This window comes from Glossina fuscipes, unplaced genomic scaffold (genome assembly GCF_014805625.2).
Source record: "Glossina fuscipes isolate IAEA_lab_2018 unplaced genomic scaffold, Yale_Gfus_2 0, whole genome shotgun sequence".
Taxonomy (NCBI): domain Eukaryota; kingdom Metazoa; phylum Arthropoda; class Insecta; order Diptera; family Glossinidae; genus Glossina; species Glossina fuscipes.
In genome coordinates this window covers 6,057,994-6,072,547 of record NW_023998414.1, presented here as the reverse complement: position 1 = coordinate 6,072,547, position 14,554 = coordinate 6,057,994, and the positions used below count along the sequence as shown (strand labels likewise).

The window sequence follows — 14,554 nt, the reverse complement described above, 5'->3', positions numbered from 1 at the left end:
GAGAGAGAGACAGAGAGAGAGAGAGAGAGAGAGAGACAGAGAGAGAGAGGGAGAGAGAATTGTAACTACATCGTGATGCACTCCTACACTGGGAGATGATCCATTTATACGGAAGATTTGTAACGCATTAAAATTATTCATCTTAAAAGTTTATGCCTTTAGTCTCAGCGGAATTGAATATTGTATAAAACATGTAAGCAAATTATATTCGGCCGTAACCGAATCTTTTGCACCCGTCACTGTTTTCCAAAAAAAAAATAAAAAAAAGTGTAGTAACGCTAACTTCTCATATTCTGTGAATAAAGTTGAAAATTTATATGGTGCGGTTTGTACTTTATGACTAACAAGCAGGTGTGTGGGCGTTGCAGGCAAGTTTGGGTCATTTTCAATTTCTTTTGCAAATTTGTCGGCGAAATCTTCATTTTTGCGAATGGAAGAACGTTCATCGCAGACTATTACTCAGTTACGCAGACGGACAAATGGACAGACGAATAGACGAACCTTTTTAGGTGCATTCCAAAGCTGAAATTGGCCAAAAATTTATACACCTTATGGTGTTTTTGAAGTTAGCTTCTGCGTCTTTCAAAGGTATTGACAAAGATAACAAAATTTTACTATACCATGGCATTGGGTAGGTGTGATTAATTCTCTCAATCTTGAGCAGCTACTACAACGTCACCCATTGAATATACGGTTAAATTTTTGCAAGTTTATCTGTTGCAGTTTATGAGTCATGAGAAAAAACCCAATTTTTTATGTCTTTGGAAACACAGAGGTTCTTGGTCCACTTGCAATACCAATCTGCGTGCAAGAGCTTCCAATATATCTGTCAAATTTCACGACGACAGCTTTATTTTTACGGTGAAGAGAACGTTTACAACAGACATTGCGCAGACGAACGGACGGACGGGTGGGCATGTTTAAATCGATTCAGAATTTGATGATGATGGGATCGCTAAAGTTTTCTTCTGATCATTGCAAGCGTTTTAATAAAGTTAATAGACCTCTCATCGTTTGGTTATGGGTATAAGGATATGGTAAATGATCAAGCTCCTGCTTTATAAATATTAAATAGGTACACATGAGGAAAACCAAGACGATTACAGCGCCATCTGATATGTAGGATGAACCCAAATGTGTTACTTTATGTATATATATACTATATATATATTTTTTATTTATTATTATATATATTGTATATATATATATGGATATTTTCGTACATATATAAGAAGATTAATATATTAAATTAAAGAGAAAGGTCGTAGCGTTTCCCTTGATAGATCACTTTAACATCGTGTAAGTTTGACATTACTAAACCTATCAGACCGTACTATGGCGGATTTCAAAGGTGATGATCAACAAGATTATTAGAATGGAAAGAAAATCTTATGAGATTGGGTAATTTAATGGAAAATAATTGACTTTTGAATATGAGTCAAAATTTTGAAATACGAAACTTGGTGCAAAATTGCAGGTTGATGTCACGTAACATGACGCTTTCCATTAGATGAGGGAAATGCTTTAACATAGACAAAGGATGCAATAACTAATTCGGCGATAACCCGCCACAGAGCTAAATGAAAAATCTCACGCGTTTTAACCAAGTAATGCACTGTTTCCACTACAGTTTGACGTGCTAAAAGGCATCGGGGAAATGTGAGATGTGTACCGATGCTCATACGCGCGGCGTGGTATGAATACATATACATTATTAGTTCAGTTTTTCGCCTATAAAATGCAAAATAAGGCTCAAAAAATATGTTTTAATTTGCGTGCAAAGAAACGCCACGAACTTCTTTTCACTTGATTCAATATATATGTATAATAGTATAGCAAGTTCCTACTCGTACTACATAAAGTTTACTACTTGGGTCTATAAATAAATTTTCTACCTTGCAATTTGCCGTTTTACAAAGTCTACCTTGTGTTGCATTCAATTCTCCCGAAATTTTTAGAAATAATTTGGATTTTGGTGCTTGTACAGTTGTATAAGTTTCAGTTGTGGTAACCAGCTGCCGTCTCGTGTAGGTTAAAGCCTAAACAGATGGATCTCATGTAAGAGAATCTAAGGCATTGTGTTGTGTTCTGGGTTTAGCTGAATTACACCGGAAAAATATACACCTGAAGCTACGGAAACGATTAAATCGACTTGGAATGGAAATGCAGTAACTTATAAAACAAGTAGAAAATGTTTTGCTAGATTGCGGGCAAAAAATAGTTGTCTTGAAAGCGATATAGCTCATATACGTCCGTTCGTCTCCAGCAACAGAAAACCCAGGAAGTGATATTCAATTTGGGGCTGGGAACTTCTCTCAATTACAGATTATTCTCCAGAAATGTCTAATTAGGAGTGGTTCACATTTAGCTGGAAAGTTAAGGATATACGATAATGGACCAATAACGTTTTCTGATATGTGCACACCCAAGGTATCTATTAAAAAGCAAAAGACTGTAGACTGCAGAAAAGTATGCTTCGAATTTTATGAAAAAAAGTTGCAAATTTATTTGTAGACCTAATATCTATGCAAGAAAGTTCTGTAATCAAAATGTTTAATCTTAGATATCTTCTTCTTATATATGTATTGAGAAATAGCGTATCGAGTACTGGATTTGATAAACATTGTGTATAAAAACATAAATTTGCAAGATAAAGAATTTTGCTTCTTGTTGCGCCAAAATACCCTGGAAACGCGAGCCTGAGTATTTAGTGGGGCTAAGACAAAAGTATATTTATACCCTACACTACTTGTAGTACAGAGTATATTAAGTTTGTGCGTTGGACGTATGTAACACCCAGAAGAGCTTAATAAAGCAGCCACAACTTTAATTATACCGATCGCTTCAGAATTATTTTCTAAGCTAATAGCTCGCAATTTTTGAGGTATTTGGATCATTTACGGCTACGTTTTACATCACAAACATATGCGGGCGTTATTATGAGAAGTAAGCCTTTATTTGGAGAGAAAGTCTAATTTGTACATTTCTATAACGGAAAATGAAAAATATTAATATTTTTAGGAAGTAAACTAAGTTTGCTGAATTTGCTCATTTGATGTGTTCGGGCTACCTCCAATATGCGAAGTATCCCTTGGGATGAAAATAATTTGTAATTTTTCATTTATTATTTTCAAAACTAGTAAATATGAAGTAGTGTAGGGTATTTCACGGTCGGTCTTGTCCGGCCTTTAATGTTCTTACTGGTTTATATTGAAATGTTTTTACATACGTTCGTCAATTATATGTCAATACAACAAACACATGTATATGCACAGTTGTAACTTTCGAAATGATTGGCATTTATAGGAACACTTGGCATGCTTCGGAAGCATTTACTATACCTAACATGCATCCTTATTTGTTAGTTTCTTATGATTTATGGAACTTGGAAAAAAAAAAAAACCAAAAAAAAAAAAAAAAAATTAGGAAAATATGTCCCCATGGTTTAAAAAAGTCTTGTAATTAAATTTTTTTTTCTCCTTTTTTTAATATTTTCCGTTCCTCAGTGTGATTAAAAGAGTTTAAAATAAGTTTAATTATCAGCCTTCATTGTGATTTTATTTTCTTTTTATGTTCAGATATTTAATGAATTTTTTTTTTCTTAACCATTTTATTTTTAATTTTTTTCTTTTAAGAATATTTTTTTTTTAAAATATTTTCAAATATATTTTCTTAATATTTGCGTATAAACTCTCTTCGATTAATTGCTAATGGACGGAGTGTTGAAAAAGATATTAATTTTCAATTAAAACACTTTTCTTTTTATGTCTTTTATTTATGATTTATCTGAAATTGGAAATTTTTATTTAAACTATAATTATTATATTATAAGGTACCAAAAAAGTATTTGCCTTCTTTTCTTTTTAACTAACTCAATCAAACGATCATCAGTTGATATTATTGTTTTTTTTTATTTTTATTTTTTGCTTTTAAAATGAACAAAAAACGAAAGAATTATTTCGCTATTTTTTGCTGTGCAATTTAACTCGAGGACTTACATGTAAACGAACTGGACCGGAAACTTGTAAAAATAATGGCAGTGAGAGAGAGGGAGAGGGAGAGGGAGAGATGTTGCTAAACAGGGAATATTATTTAATTGATTTTAAAAGTTTAATTACATCAAAAAGAGGGGATTAGTCTCCTTAGCAACATGTTGCAGGAAACATAAGGACAGTCTCTCAAATTCATCATTCTGTTTGTGATGGTTAATAACATTCTATTAAAGTAGCTTCAAGTTAAATCTATAAATGTTTGTCACAAAAACATGCAACATACCGGTCCGAAAGAGGTGAAGGAAGAAAAAGAGGCAGAGAGTGGTTCGAAGAATAGTGGGTTTGTGTCTAATTGATTGGCCGAGGGAGAGAGAGGTTTGGCGAACGGACTTTAAGAATTGGCCGCCGCGGTCTTGTAATTTAACACTCTACGAATTTTTTTTCATATTCCTTTGTGGCTAAGTTAAGGCTCTATCCTCTGTCTATCCGGACAGCCCACGAACTATGACGCATTCAGTGGCAAATATTCGTTAGGCTATTGCAGACATAGCATAACAAATGTCGGAGAAAGTGATTGACAGTTGAACACATCGTTTGCGTCAGTGCCAATACTCAATTTCAGTTCAGAATATAACCGCAATGTCTAAGATTTAAAATAAAACACAATGCATTTTAATATGTCGGTGTTTATTATTTTTTCCAAAGTTTTAAAAATGTGTCAATAAGTTATTATAATTAAGATTTTTCAGTTTATGAGATTATGCATTTATACAAGGAGCAATAGCTCACAGGTAAAATTTTTACCCTGAAAAGGCGCTCATCCAGATTTCCTATCATTTCGGTCATTTGACTTTACTATAAGCTTTTTTTCTTCTCATCTCTTATTTCATTTAATAGGACCAATCACTCAGGAGATGAGATAAAGATATACGGAATGGCTATGGACTGGGAATTGCGTCACCAACCGGTAAATGTTGCATGCCATTACCGACTGTTCTAGCAACGTTTTCTGTATCTAGAAAAATTGATAGTTGCGCATGATTTATAGCCTTCCGATGTATGATCGGATTGGATTGAGTTTTTCTTGCGAGTGAAGCTACAGATATTATCACTCTCCGCAGTCCTCTTAATGCATCCGATCAATTTATTGTGATAGCAAAGTGCATTGTACTTCTCATATTTTGATAAAGTAAAATTTAAAATAAATGTTTCAATATAATAACGAAAAGCAAAGAGGGTTAAGTCAGCCATATGTTAAAATTTCGATCGAGAGAATCTCATCCTTTGTTATGTTTGAAAGAAGTGGAAGAAGCGATTATTCAATGGAAGAATTCGAAGAATTATTTTAACAAATAGAAGGCAAATTGTAATTTTTATACTTGAGCGGCAAAGCGAACTCATCACTGAAGGATGAGGAGTACGGCTATCTTGTCAGGACGTTTGCAAAATCCAGAAAGAAGACTCAGACACCCCATGAAGTATATATATTCTTGATCAGTATCAAATTTCTGAGCGATTTGTGCATGTCCGTCCGTCCGTCCGACAATGTTTGTTTTCCTCGAAGCAAAAATACAGCAATCGATTATAAATTTGACATTGAAATCGTTCCCGAACCGGTCAAACGACACAACCGCAGTATAACACAACCTGTGTTTTTAAAAATAAAAAAAAAAATTTTGATTTTTGGATCATTAGTTATAAACCACAACAGATGCAACCATAAAAGTATGCATTTATATATTATGGAGTAAATCGGCCACGCTTACTCAACTTTATAAAATATTCATATACAATTCTTTTGTTAAAGCGTGTACAGGACCGAGAAAAAAGAAGCTTCAAAGACCCTTTCAAGTCTACATATTATTGATTCAAATATCAAATGATGATGAGTAGAAAAGATTCAGTCGCGGAGGAATATAATTTTTTTACTCATTTTGATTTAGTTAAGGTTTTCATGTCAAAAATAGAAAGCAAAAAAATTCTTTACATACACATACATGACATAACGTTAGTTTTGTAGAGTTAATTCACGTTTTATGTTTTTTTTTGCTTTTCTTTTTTTAATTCAAGGCAAAAACTTCTTCGGTAACCTGAAATTCTATTTATTTTCTTTCTCTTTTATAATTAAAATTTTTATTTATTTTACGTAAAAATATTTACCAACGTTTAGCTAACATGCTTGGGTAGACCTCAAGCTAAGTAAGGAAACCAGGTTACAGATATTCTTCAATTACCTTGGTTTAACAATTAACGAGGTCTTAAATTCAATCAAATATCAGAAAACACTTCCCCACTAAGTTTCTACCAAATGGAGCGAGGAAAAAAAAAAAAAAAAAAAAATCTTGTAGAATTCGTGCTTTTGCTTTCAATTAATCCTTGCAATAAAATCTTTTAAGGATGGCAGTTACTGTTATCGTATTTTAAGACGAGAATTGAATATTTCTTTTTCCTCGTATTTTGTTTAAAACGGCAAAAAAAAAAGGCAAAAAAAAGGCAATTAATAAAATTTTTGAAGGGAAAAATTCTCATTTTATCATTATTGGAAACAACTGATTCACTATCCTGCCCATTTTATATTATGTGAAAAAATTGAAGAGTTTTCAACTGCGGTAGCTGCTACTATTGAAACTCCTTGGAATTTATACAACCACTTAACCATTTAACGGAGAATGTGCTTCCTTTGAATAAGAGATCGCCTGCAAATTTTTTTATAGATACCATCGCAAGGATGCGACGTAAGGGCGGATGGAATTGCGATATTTTGTTTATCACACTTATGCAAATACTTAGGTATTTACAAAAAACCGATTAAGCTATGCCTATATGTCTGGCTTCTTGCGGGTTGTAAATTTTAGTCTGAGAAACTTTTTAACTTAGTCTTAAATAAAGGCATCAGACTTCTAATCTTGTAACAGCAAACGCCTGGTGACACTTCTTAAATAAAAGCGTATAGATATATATATACATATATATATATATATATATATATATATATATATATATATATATGTGTATGTATGTATAGGTGTATATGCAAATACAGTGTGACTATGTTCATGTGTCCATTCATCTTTAAGAGGTTAATGTTTAGGTCCAAAATTCCGTCTTGGCCGTGTATGCCTTTAGTTTGTCGCCATAGGTTTTATAAGAACACAAGTACGAAATCAAGAAGAAGAAAAACAAAATTTTCAAAATATTTCTATTAACAAAAGGCCGTTTTTAAAAAGATCGACGTAAGAATTGCTCTGATCGATGCACTGGGCTGCCTTTGGTGCATAATAAAATTTGTTGCTTTTATATATATATATATATATATATATATCACTAGATAGTGGAGATTACGGTAAGTATTTATAAATTCGAAATAGTTCTAACCGGTTCACTCACACGCCCACTGTAAATACAATCGTACAAATTTTACATATATTTTCAAGGTCAAGAATCGGATCGAGCCAAATATTGCCTAATATTAACAATGGCCCGACTAATGCGCGTTTCTGTTACCGCTTACAATACGTTGAGTAAAGAAGATCCTGCTTAAGGCGTATATTATTTTTTCATAATGCTTGCCTAACTTTGCTGACGCTTTAGCTAGACTGTTAGGTGGTTAAGTTGGAAAGAACACTAAAGACTTATTCTGATAATTTTGATATCAAGCTTAAAAACTGCTTCTGATTGTTTATATTTTTCCCATCAATCTTTCTAGTGTAGGAGTTTATTTATTTTTTTTCTACTTTTAATTTAATTTTAAAAAAAATTGTTGTTTTGTTACTGAATTTAAATTTAAAATTTTTTTATATATATATTATAATTAAAAATTTTTTGTTTATCTCGCTTATAATAATTAGTTTTATACCCGCTTTTGCATTTTATTTTAAATTGTTCACAGTCCCCTGTGTCTTATTTTTAAACTTTTGTTTTTGCTATTTCTAATTTCCGATATATATATATATATTTATATATATATATGTATATATATATATTTTTTTTTTTCAATTTGTGTTTTCTTTTTATTCTTTTTCTTTTTTGTAGTTTTATTTTTCATATTTTATTCATTACTCATTTATTTTTTTTGTAAGTTTTTTTTTTTTTTATAGAATGTATCATTATATTTATTGTTTATATGTTAGTTATAAATTAACATATTCTATTTTCATTTCCCTTTGAATACATTCTTAAAAATTCTTCACGATTTTTATATACTTTCATGATTTTATTTTTTGATTTTATTTATATATTTTTATTTAATATTTTTTATTGTTTTACTTCTTTACTTAACTATATATTATTTTATTTATTACGGCGATTTGTTTTATTGATATTATTAATTATAACAAATTTTATTCTTTTTATTCATTAAATTAATTATAATTTTCAAAAATTTGCTTACGCCAACAACAACTTTAGATGCATAGAATTTCTTTCTTTTTTTTTTTTTTGTAAGCACTAATGAAGAGGAAACTTATGGAGTTATAAAAAAAAAAATAATTTTTTTTTTTTTTTTAATATTATTTTTGAAGCTTATTATTCAAAATGTCAAACATACCAAAGAAAATTTTTTTTTATATAGATATTTAAAAAAATGTCACATTTTACTTTTAAAAATTACTTAATTAAATGCACTTCCGCTTTTTTTATTATTTATTTTACCCGATTTCTTCAGTAATCAATTATTTAATTAAAAAAGTAATTCACTTATTTATTATATATTTTTATTACCAGAAAACAAAAAAAAAAAAGATCTAATAATAAATATTTTCCGTACAAAAAAACCGATCCAAGCATAACATATAAACGCGCGCTTTCAACTAAACACTAATCATAACGCGTTACAACGATGTATGTATGACATCACAACGAAAGCAAAACTGAATTGAAAAACTTTCAAACTATAGACGGACCACGAGCCGCTTGCATTAGGCATTAGGCATTAAGTGTTAAGTATGCGTGTATAAGGCAAAAGAAAGCACTAACCCACTGTATATACGTACATACATACACACATAAACATATATATATATATATATATATATATATATATATATATATATATATTTATATATATCTATATACATACATACACGTACACACGCGCGCTCACATACGTTTACACTCCCGAGCGTAAACCGTTAAAGTTAGAGTTTCAGTTATAATAAAAATTTTCTTTATAAGTACTGTAGTGATGAAGTGATGTTATGTTAAATGGTATGTTATGAATTTCTAATAGAGCAACCGCGTTTAACGTGCGTTTAGCCGAACGGTTTTAAGTGAAATGAAAGGAGTCAACGAAAGAAAGCCACCAACAAGCGCCAAAATGTATAATATTTTAACTAAAAAAAAAAAAAAAAATAGAGAAGAAAAAAGCCATCAGCCAGCTAGCTAGTCAGTCAGTCAGCCATCCACATACAATAGATTTTTTTTCTATTTGTTGTTGTCGCTGCTTTTTTTTTTTTTCTTACTTTTCACATTTCTGTGTTTATGGAGTAACATTACGAGTAAAAAAAACTTTTTCTTCTTTTGCTTTTCTATACTAAATAAATTCGCATGTGTATGTGTTTTCGACTATGAAGCATTAGTTTTTATTTAGAAAAAAGAGAACACTTTTTTTTTCCTTCTTTTTTTTTTTTTTTGTTTTCAAATATGTTTCAACATCAGTTTTATAGAGAGAAAGAGTGAGAGTAAGAAATGTAAGTAAATGTTAACTTATCCTCGTCTTATCGTCATCATTATCATCATTATTATCATCATCGTCATCAGCATAATATATACATATATATATATATATAAAAAGCTTTTCATAGAAAGAAAATCATAATTTTTCACAGTTATATCTATGCGAAAGAGTAAAATCAAATGGGAAAATCATGCAAAATAAAAAATAAAGCTTCATATAGTTTGCATGCAAGGAAGAAAGAGATAGAAAAGGGTTAAAAAGGCAGAGAAAATATACACATAAATGCCGACTAAATGCGAGTATAATAAATAACTTGCTTCATATGGAGTTGCCGGCTATGTATTACAACACAATACATAAACAATAATCTCCCTTTCTTTTTCACTCCTTTTCACACCATCCCTCTCTCTCTCTATCTTACTCTTTTTTCTCTCTCTCTATCTCTCTCTCTTACTTATTCATTTTTTTGCTTTCTGTCTTCCGCAAAGAGTGAAAGGAAACTAGAGAGCAAGTGCATTACGTGTATTTATATCATTCTTGTGCACTGTTTCTAATGTTATGAAAGTCATTAGAAAAAGCTCATTTTCTTACTCTCTTTCACTCTCTCGCTTGGTTTATCAATTTTTATGCTGCTCTCACTGAACGCATCTGAGTTTGCAATTGTTGGATTGAAAGATTCTCTATAAAAGTGAAATTCTCTTACCTTTTACTAATCTCGTCTGTTAACTATAATTTAATTGATATATATGTTACTCATACCACCAGTTTACCTTCTTCTTCATATACTCTATTCATATATATATCTATAGATACATGTGCACGTACATGAAACCCTGTGAATTGAGTAAAGCTTTCTCTACGGAATGTACGTACAGTACATACATAAAAATTTTCTGTGTTAAACATGTTAATTTCTTTTCCTGTTGTGTACGTAGTGTGGTTGTTGTTTTTGTTTGTGGCTGTAGTTGGTTGCATAAAAGTGCAAATTTTTCGAGTTTTTTTTTTTTTTTTCTTATTTATTTATTCATTTTTTTTTTTTTTTTCTTCATTTTGCATTAGCAAAACTTGACTAACTTCTCTCTAATACATACGCATAGCTATAGCGTCATTATGTTGATGTTTGTGTTTATTTCTTCTTCTTGTTTTTCTAATAGTTGTGCTTGTGCCCCAGTGTCGTTGCACGTCGTTTGCAATGGTAATAATGTCTGTCTGTCTTTTTTTTTTTTATTTTTTTTTTTTTTTTTTTTTTTTTTTTTTTGCTTCTCTTTCTTATATTTTATATTACATGATATTATGTTTATTGCTTGGGTTTTGATATAATGTTTGTTGTTATAGTTGTTGCATTTTTTCTTTCCATGCAGTTGTATTAAATAACACACAAATTTATTGATATGTGTGTTAATTCACTTCCTGATTTGTTTTTCTTTTCTTTTTTTTTTTTTTTTTGTTTTTATATTAGCAAAATTGCTTTATTACAACTTTTCCTTTTTATCACAAATATTAATCGAACGTTTACTGCTTCACTTTTTTGTTTTTTCAAATTTTTTTTTTTTTTTTCTTTTTTTTGGGAAAAAGAGAATCAATTTTTCAATACAAAGTAAAGTAATCTTAATTTTTTTTTTGTTTTTTTTTCTAAAATTTTTATTTAAATAATTTTTTTAATTAAATTTTATGATATTTTAAATATTCGTTTTCGATAGGAATTAAGTTAGAAGTGTTAGGCTTACCTGTATTATGATACAATGAAAACGCGATTGGGAGATATAAACGCTCCTGATCGATCGATTAACTTTAGCTAATCTTAAACATCTTCCCGATTAAGTTTACTAATTATTTAATTTGCCTGCTATCAAGTATGTTTCCTTACCTTAATTACATATTGTATTTCTTTATATAGTGTTGTTTTTTATTTTATTTAAGTAATGACATTATAAGTAGCGACAGAAGGATTCGGTGTGCATTCATTCGGAAAGAGCACTGCGCCTAAATGCAGGAGCTTTAAACGCGCCGTCGTAAAGGGCTGGTGCTTATTTTATCCGCTAACATTACTAACGTAGGCAAAAGAATTATGCCGATATACATATGTATACATGGTGTGTGTACACTAATTATAACTATATTAATACTATCGCATAGAAAAAGATATGCTCTACTAATAGTTTTCACCTCTAAAGATGGGAACGCCCTGTTAATACAAAAATAAAAAAAATAAAAAATAAAAATAAATAAATAAATGACTTATGCTTAAAAGCTTCACGGAGTTAGTTAACACGCCTTCGTTTTCGTAAAAGTTTTATTTTAAAACTAACCGTAATCATAAAATTTTTTGCAGCTCCCCTTATAGCAAACAACAACGCACTTCTATTCAGCATATTTCGTTTCTTACAAATATTTCTAAGAAAACAAAAACCGCAGTAATAATACTGACTGATCCCTTTAAAGGTTTTTTCTTTTATTTTCAGTTTTGCATTCCAAACGTTATTTGACTCGAATAATATGGAATGGAACATAGCAAAAAAATCCGAAGACGAAATTCAACGAAATTTTAGAAAATCGTTTCAGCGAAAGCGTTAAAAGAAACATTGGCAGGATATTTTCACGTTCGGAAAACGTCTCTTCTGCAAGAAGCTTCATAAAAGGTAATAAAAAATGTGAATTTATTGTTTTGAATTTCGAAAATTCCTGATACTTTATTGACTGGATGTCAATGTCAATTCTAAAACTTATATCAAAATTCAGCAGGTGTTGCAGGCAATATGAGACTAAGTAAGAAAAAAAAAAAATGCATTTGTTTTTTGATAAATTGGACACTTTAGCTATTAGAAGAGATCGATTGGATCGAACTAGTCCAAGCCAATGAAGAGTTTTTATACCCCACAACACTTGAGATGCGAGTGCGTATTAAGTTTATGCGGATATATGTAATAGCCAGAAGGACTTGAGGTAGATCCAACTTTTATTAAGCTCGTCTATCCGTCTGTCTGTCTGTCAATCTACAGATCGCAATTTCCGAGATATTTTGATGAAATGTAATACACTGGCGTGTTTTGAACTACGAATTAAAGCGATTGGAGAATGATTTGGTTTGGAGAATTTTTTCGACCATCTTCCACATAACGCGTCGTTAGATGAATAACTGTCGCGTATTGTAGGGTATTTAGGAGTCGTGGCCCACCATTGTGTTTTCACTTAATCTTATACGTACAGTCTTCCCTTCTATTTCTATTCTATACCTTTTTTGTCTTTTTTTTTATTGAGAACATTTTCATCCACATAATGCATGAGAGAGAGGGAGAGAGAGAAGAATCAGATAAAAATGTATCTTGAATTAAGATAAAATAAAGTATTTTAACTTGCATTCAGAGTCGGAATTTACGTTTATCTTTTAAAGGAGAAATATAAAGCAAAATGTTTATTCCGGTTGTCAAGAGCTTGGGCAAAATTGCATATAAACCATTGCAAGCCAGCTCATACAGAATCATCAAATAAAATAGGAATGTTATACCGATCACGTTTTTTGTTTTTTTTTTTTTTCTTATTTTGCTAGATTCACACAAAAATTGACATTTGTGTTCAGTATTGTTCGCCAAATCACCATAGAAGAATAGATATTTGTACACAAAAGTAATAAATTTATTCGGGCCGAGTGACATGTAGCTTACGTTTAATTATATCGCCTCGTAAGTAGTGAAAATTAAACTTATGGAATAAGAAAGGCTTAGCTTCTATATTGGATGATGACGACTCTGTATTAATCTCTGGAAATCGAAGCAAGTATTTCTACCAATCACTGCACGATATTAGTATGTAAATGATTTTCGAAATACTCCGCGTATTTAAAGTAATAAAAATGAATAAAAATAAAATATTTCTAAAAAGCTTTCAAATTCAATCGAATCCAATCTTTAAAATCTATTCCTTATGGATATTAATTTTTGTCATGATAGTATAATAACAAACTCATTAAAATATAGGTCGTGAACATTTAATACCTAAAAAGAAGAAGAAGAAAATGTTCCTAAATTTCTTTAATATAAAAATAATAGATTAATTTATAGAAGCTGAACGCATTCACATCCGATTAATGGATTTTCCTCGCTGGTAAGCAAAGACTGACGCATTTGCATAGCTTTGTAAAAACGTTGCTTCTAATCTTTGCGCAAAAGCAAGCCATCATTATCATTATTCTTTTAAACTTGTTCTCTATTACTAAGCTTTAAAAATTTTAAAAATTATGCATTAAAACAGTCCTAAAAGGGTTTGAAAAAAATGTTTTTTTTTTTTTTTTTTTTTTTTTTTTTTTTTTTTAAATACTTATTAAAGAAAACAACAATAGCAATGATAATCGAACGATCACACACAAATTTTGCTTTCTTTCTCCCAACGAACCCTAGCGTTGCCTTGACGTGCTAGGTAACGAAATTTAACATTCGGTGTCAAAGCAAGTGAAAGTTCTGCAAACATATTAAAAAGTAGCATTTGTGTTTTTTTTTTTTTTTGCTTTGTGCTTACTCGCATACACACATACGCGTGCACGCACACACATACGCATAATATGATGATAATTTAAAATGTTGATTATCATCCTCCATACATGATGTGTATATATGTGATACACGCACTTTTACTCTAGCCATGCGAAATTGTAGTATACGTTGCGCACATACGCACATACACGCACACAAACACACAAACACACACACACACGTTTCCATTTACAAGTTGCCTTTACTCTCTTTACTCTTCGCACTTGGGCAAAAGCACAACAAAAATCGAATTCATACACTAAATAAAACGAACGAACGTCCGTGACATCGATTACGTACATTGAACGTTGAAAAATTGTTGTCGTATATGTATGTAAGTATAAGTAAAATAGCAACAACAA

General features: G+C 30.6%; 2 protein-coding genes across 3 annotated transcripts in view; one reads left to right on the top strand and one right to left on the bottom strand.

Moving 5' to 3' along the window:
• Window positions 1–12,394, top strand: part of LOC119634001 (putative GPI-anchor transamidase) — a 62,513-nt gene extending 50,119 nt beyond the window's left edge. Inside the window, exon 6 of the mRNA XM_038027900.1 lies at window positions 12,129–12,394. Within this exon, the coding sequence (XP_037883828.1) occupies window positions 12,129–12,240 (112 nt within the window). The 3' untranslated portion in view covers window positions 12,241–12,394. The remainder of the gene's footprint in view (window positions 1–12,128) is intronic.
• Window positions 1–14,554, bottom strand: part of LOC119633972 (hormone receptor 4) — a 58,816-nt gene that overhangs the window by 25,478 nt on the left and 18,784 nt on the right. The gene's annotated exons all lie outside the window — the stretch shown is intronic.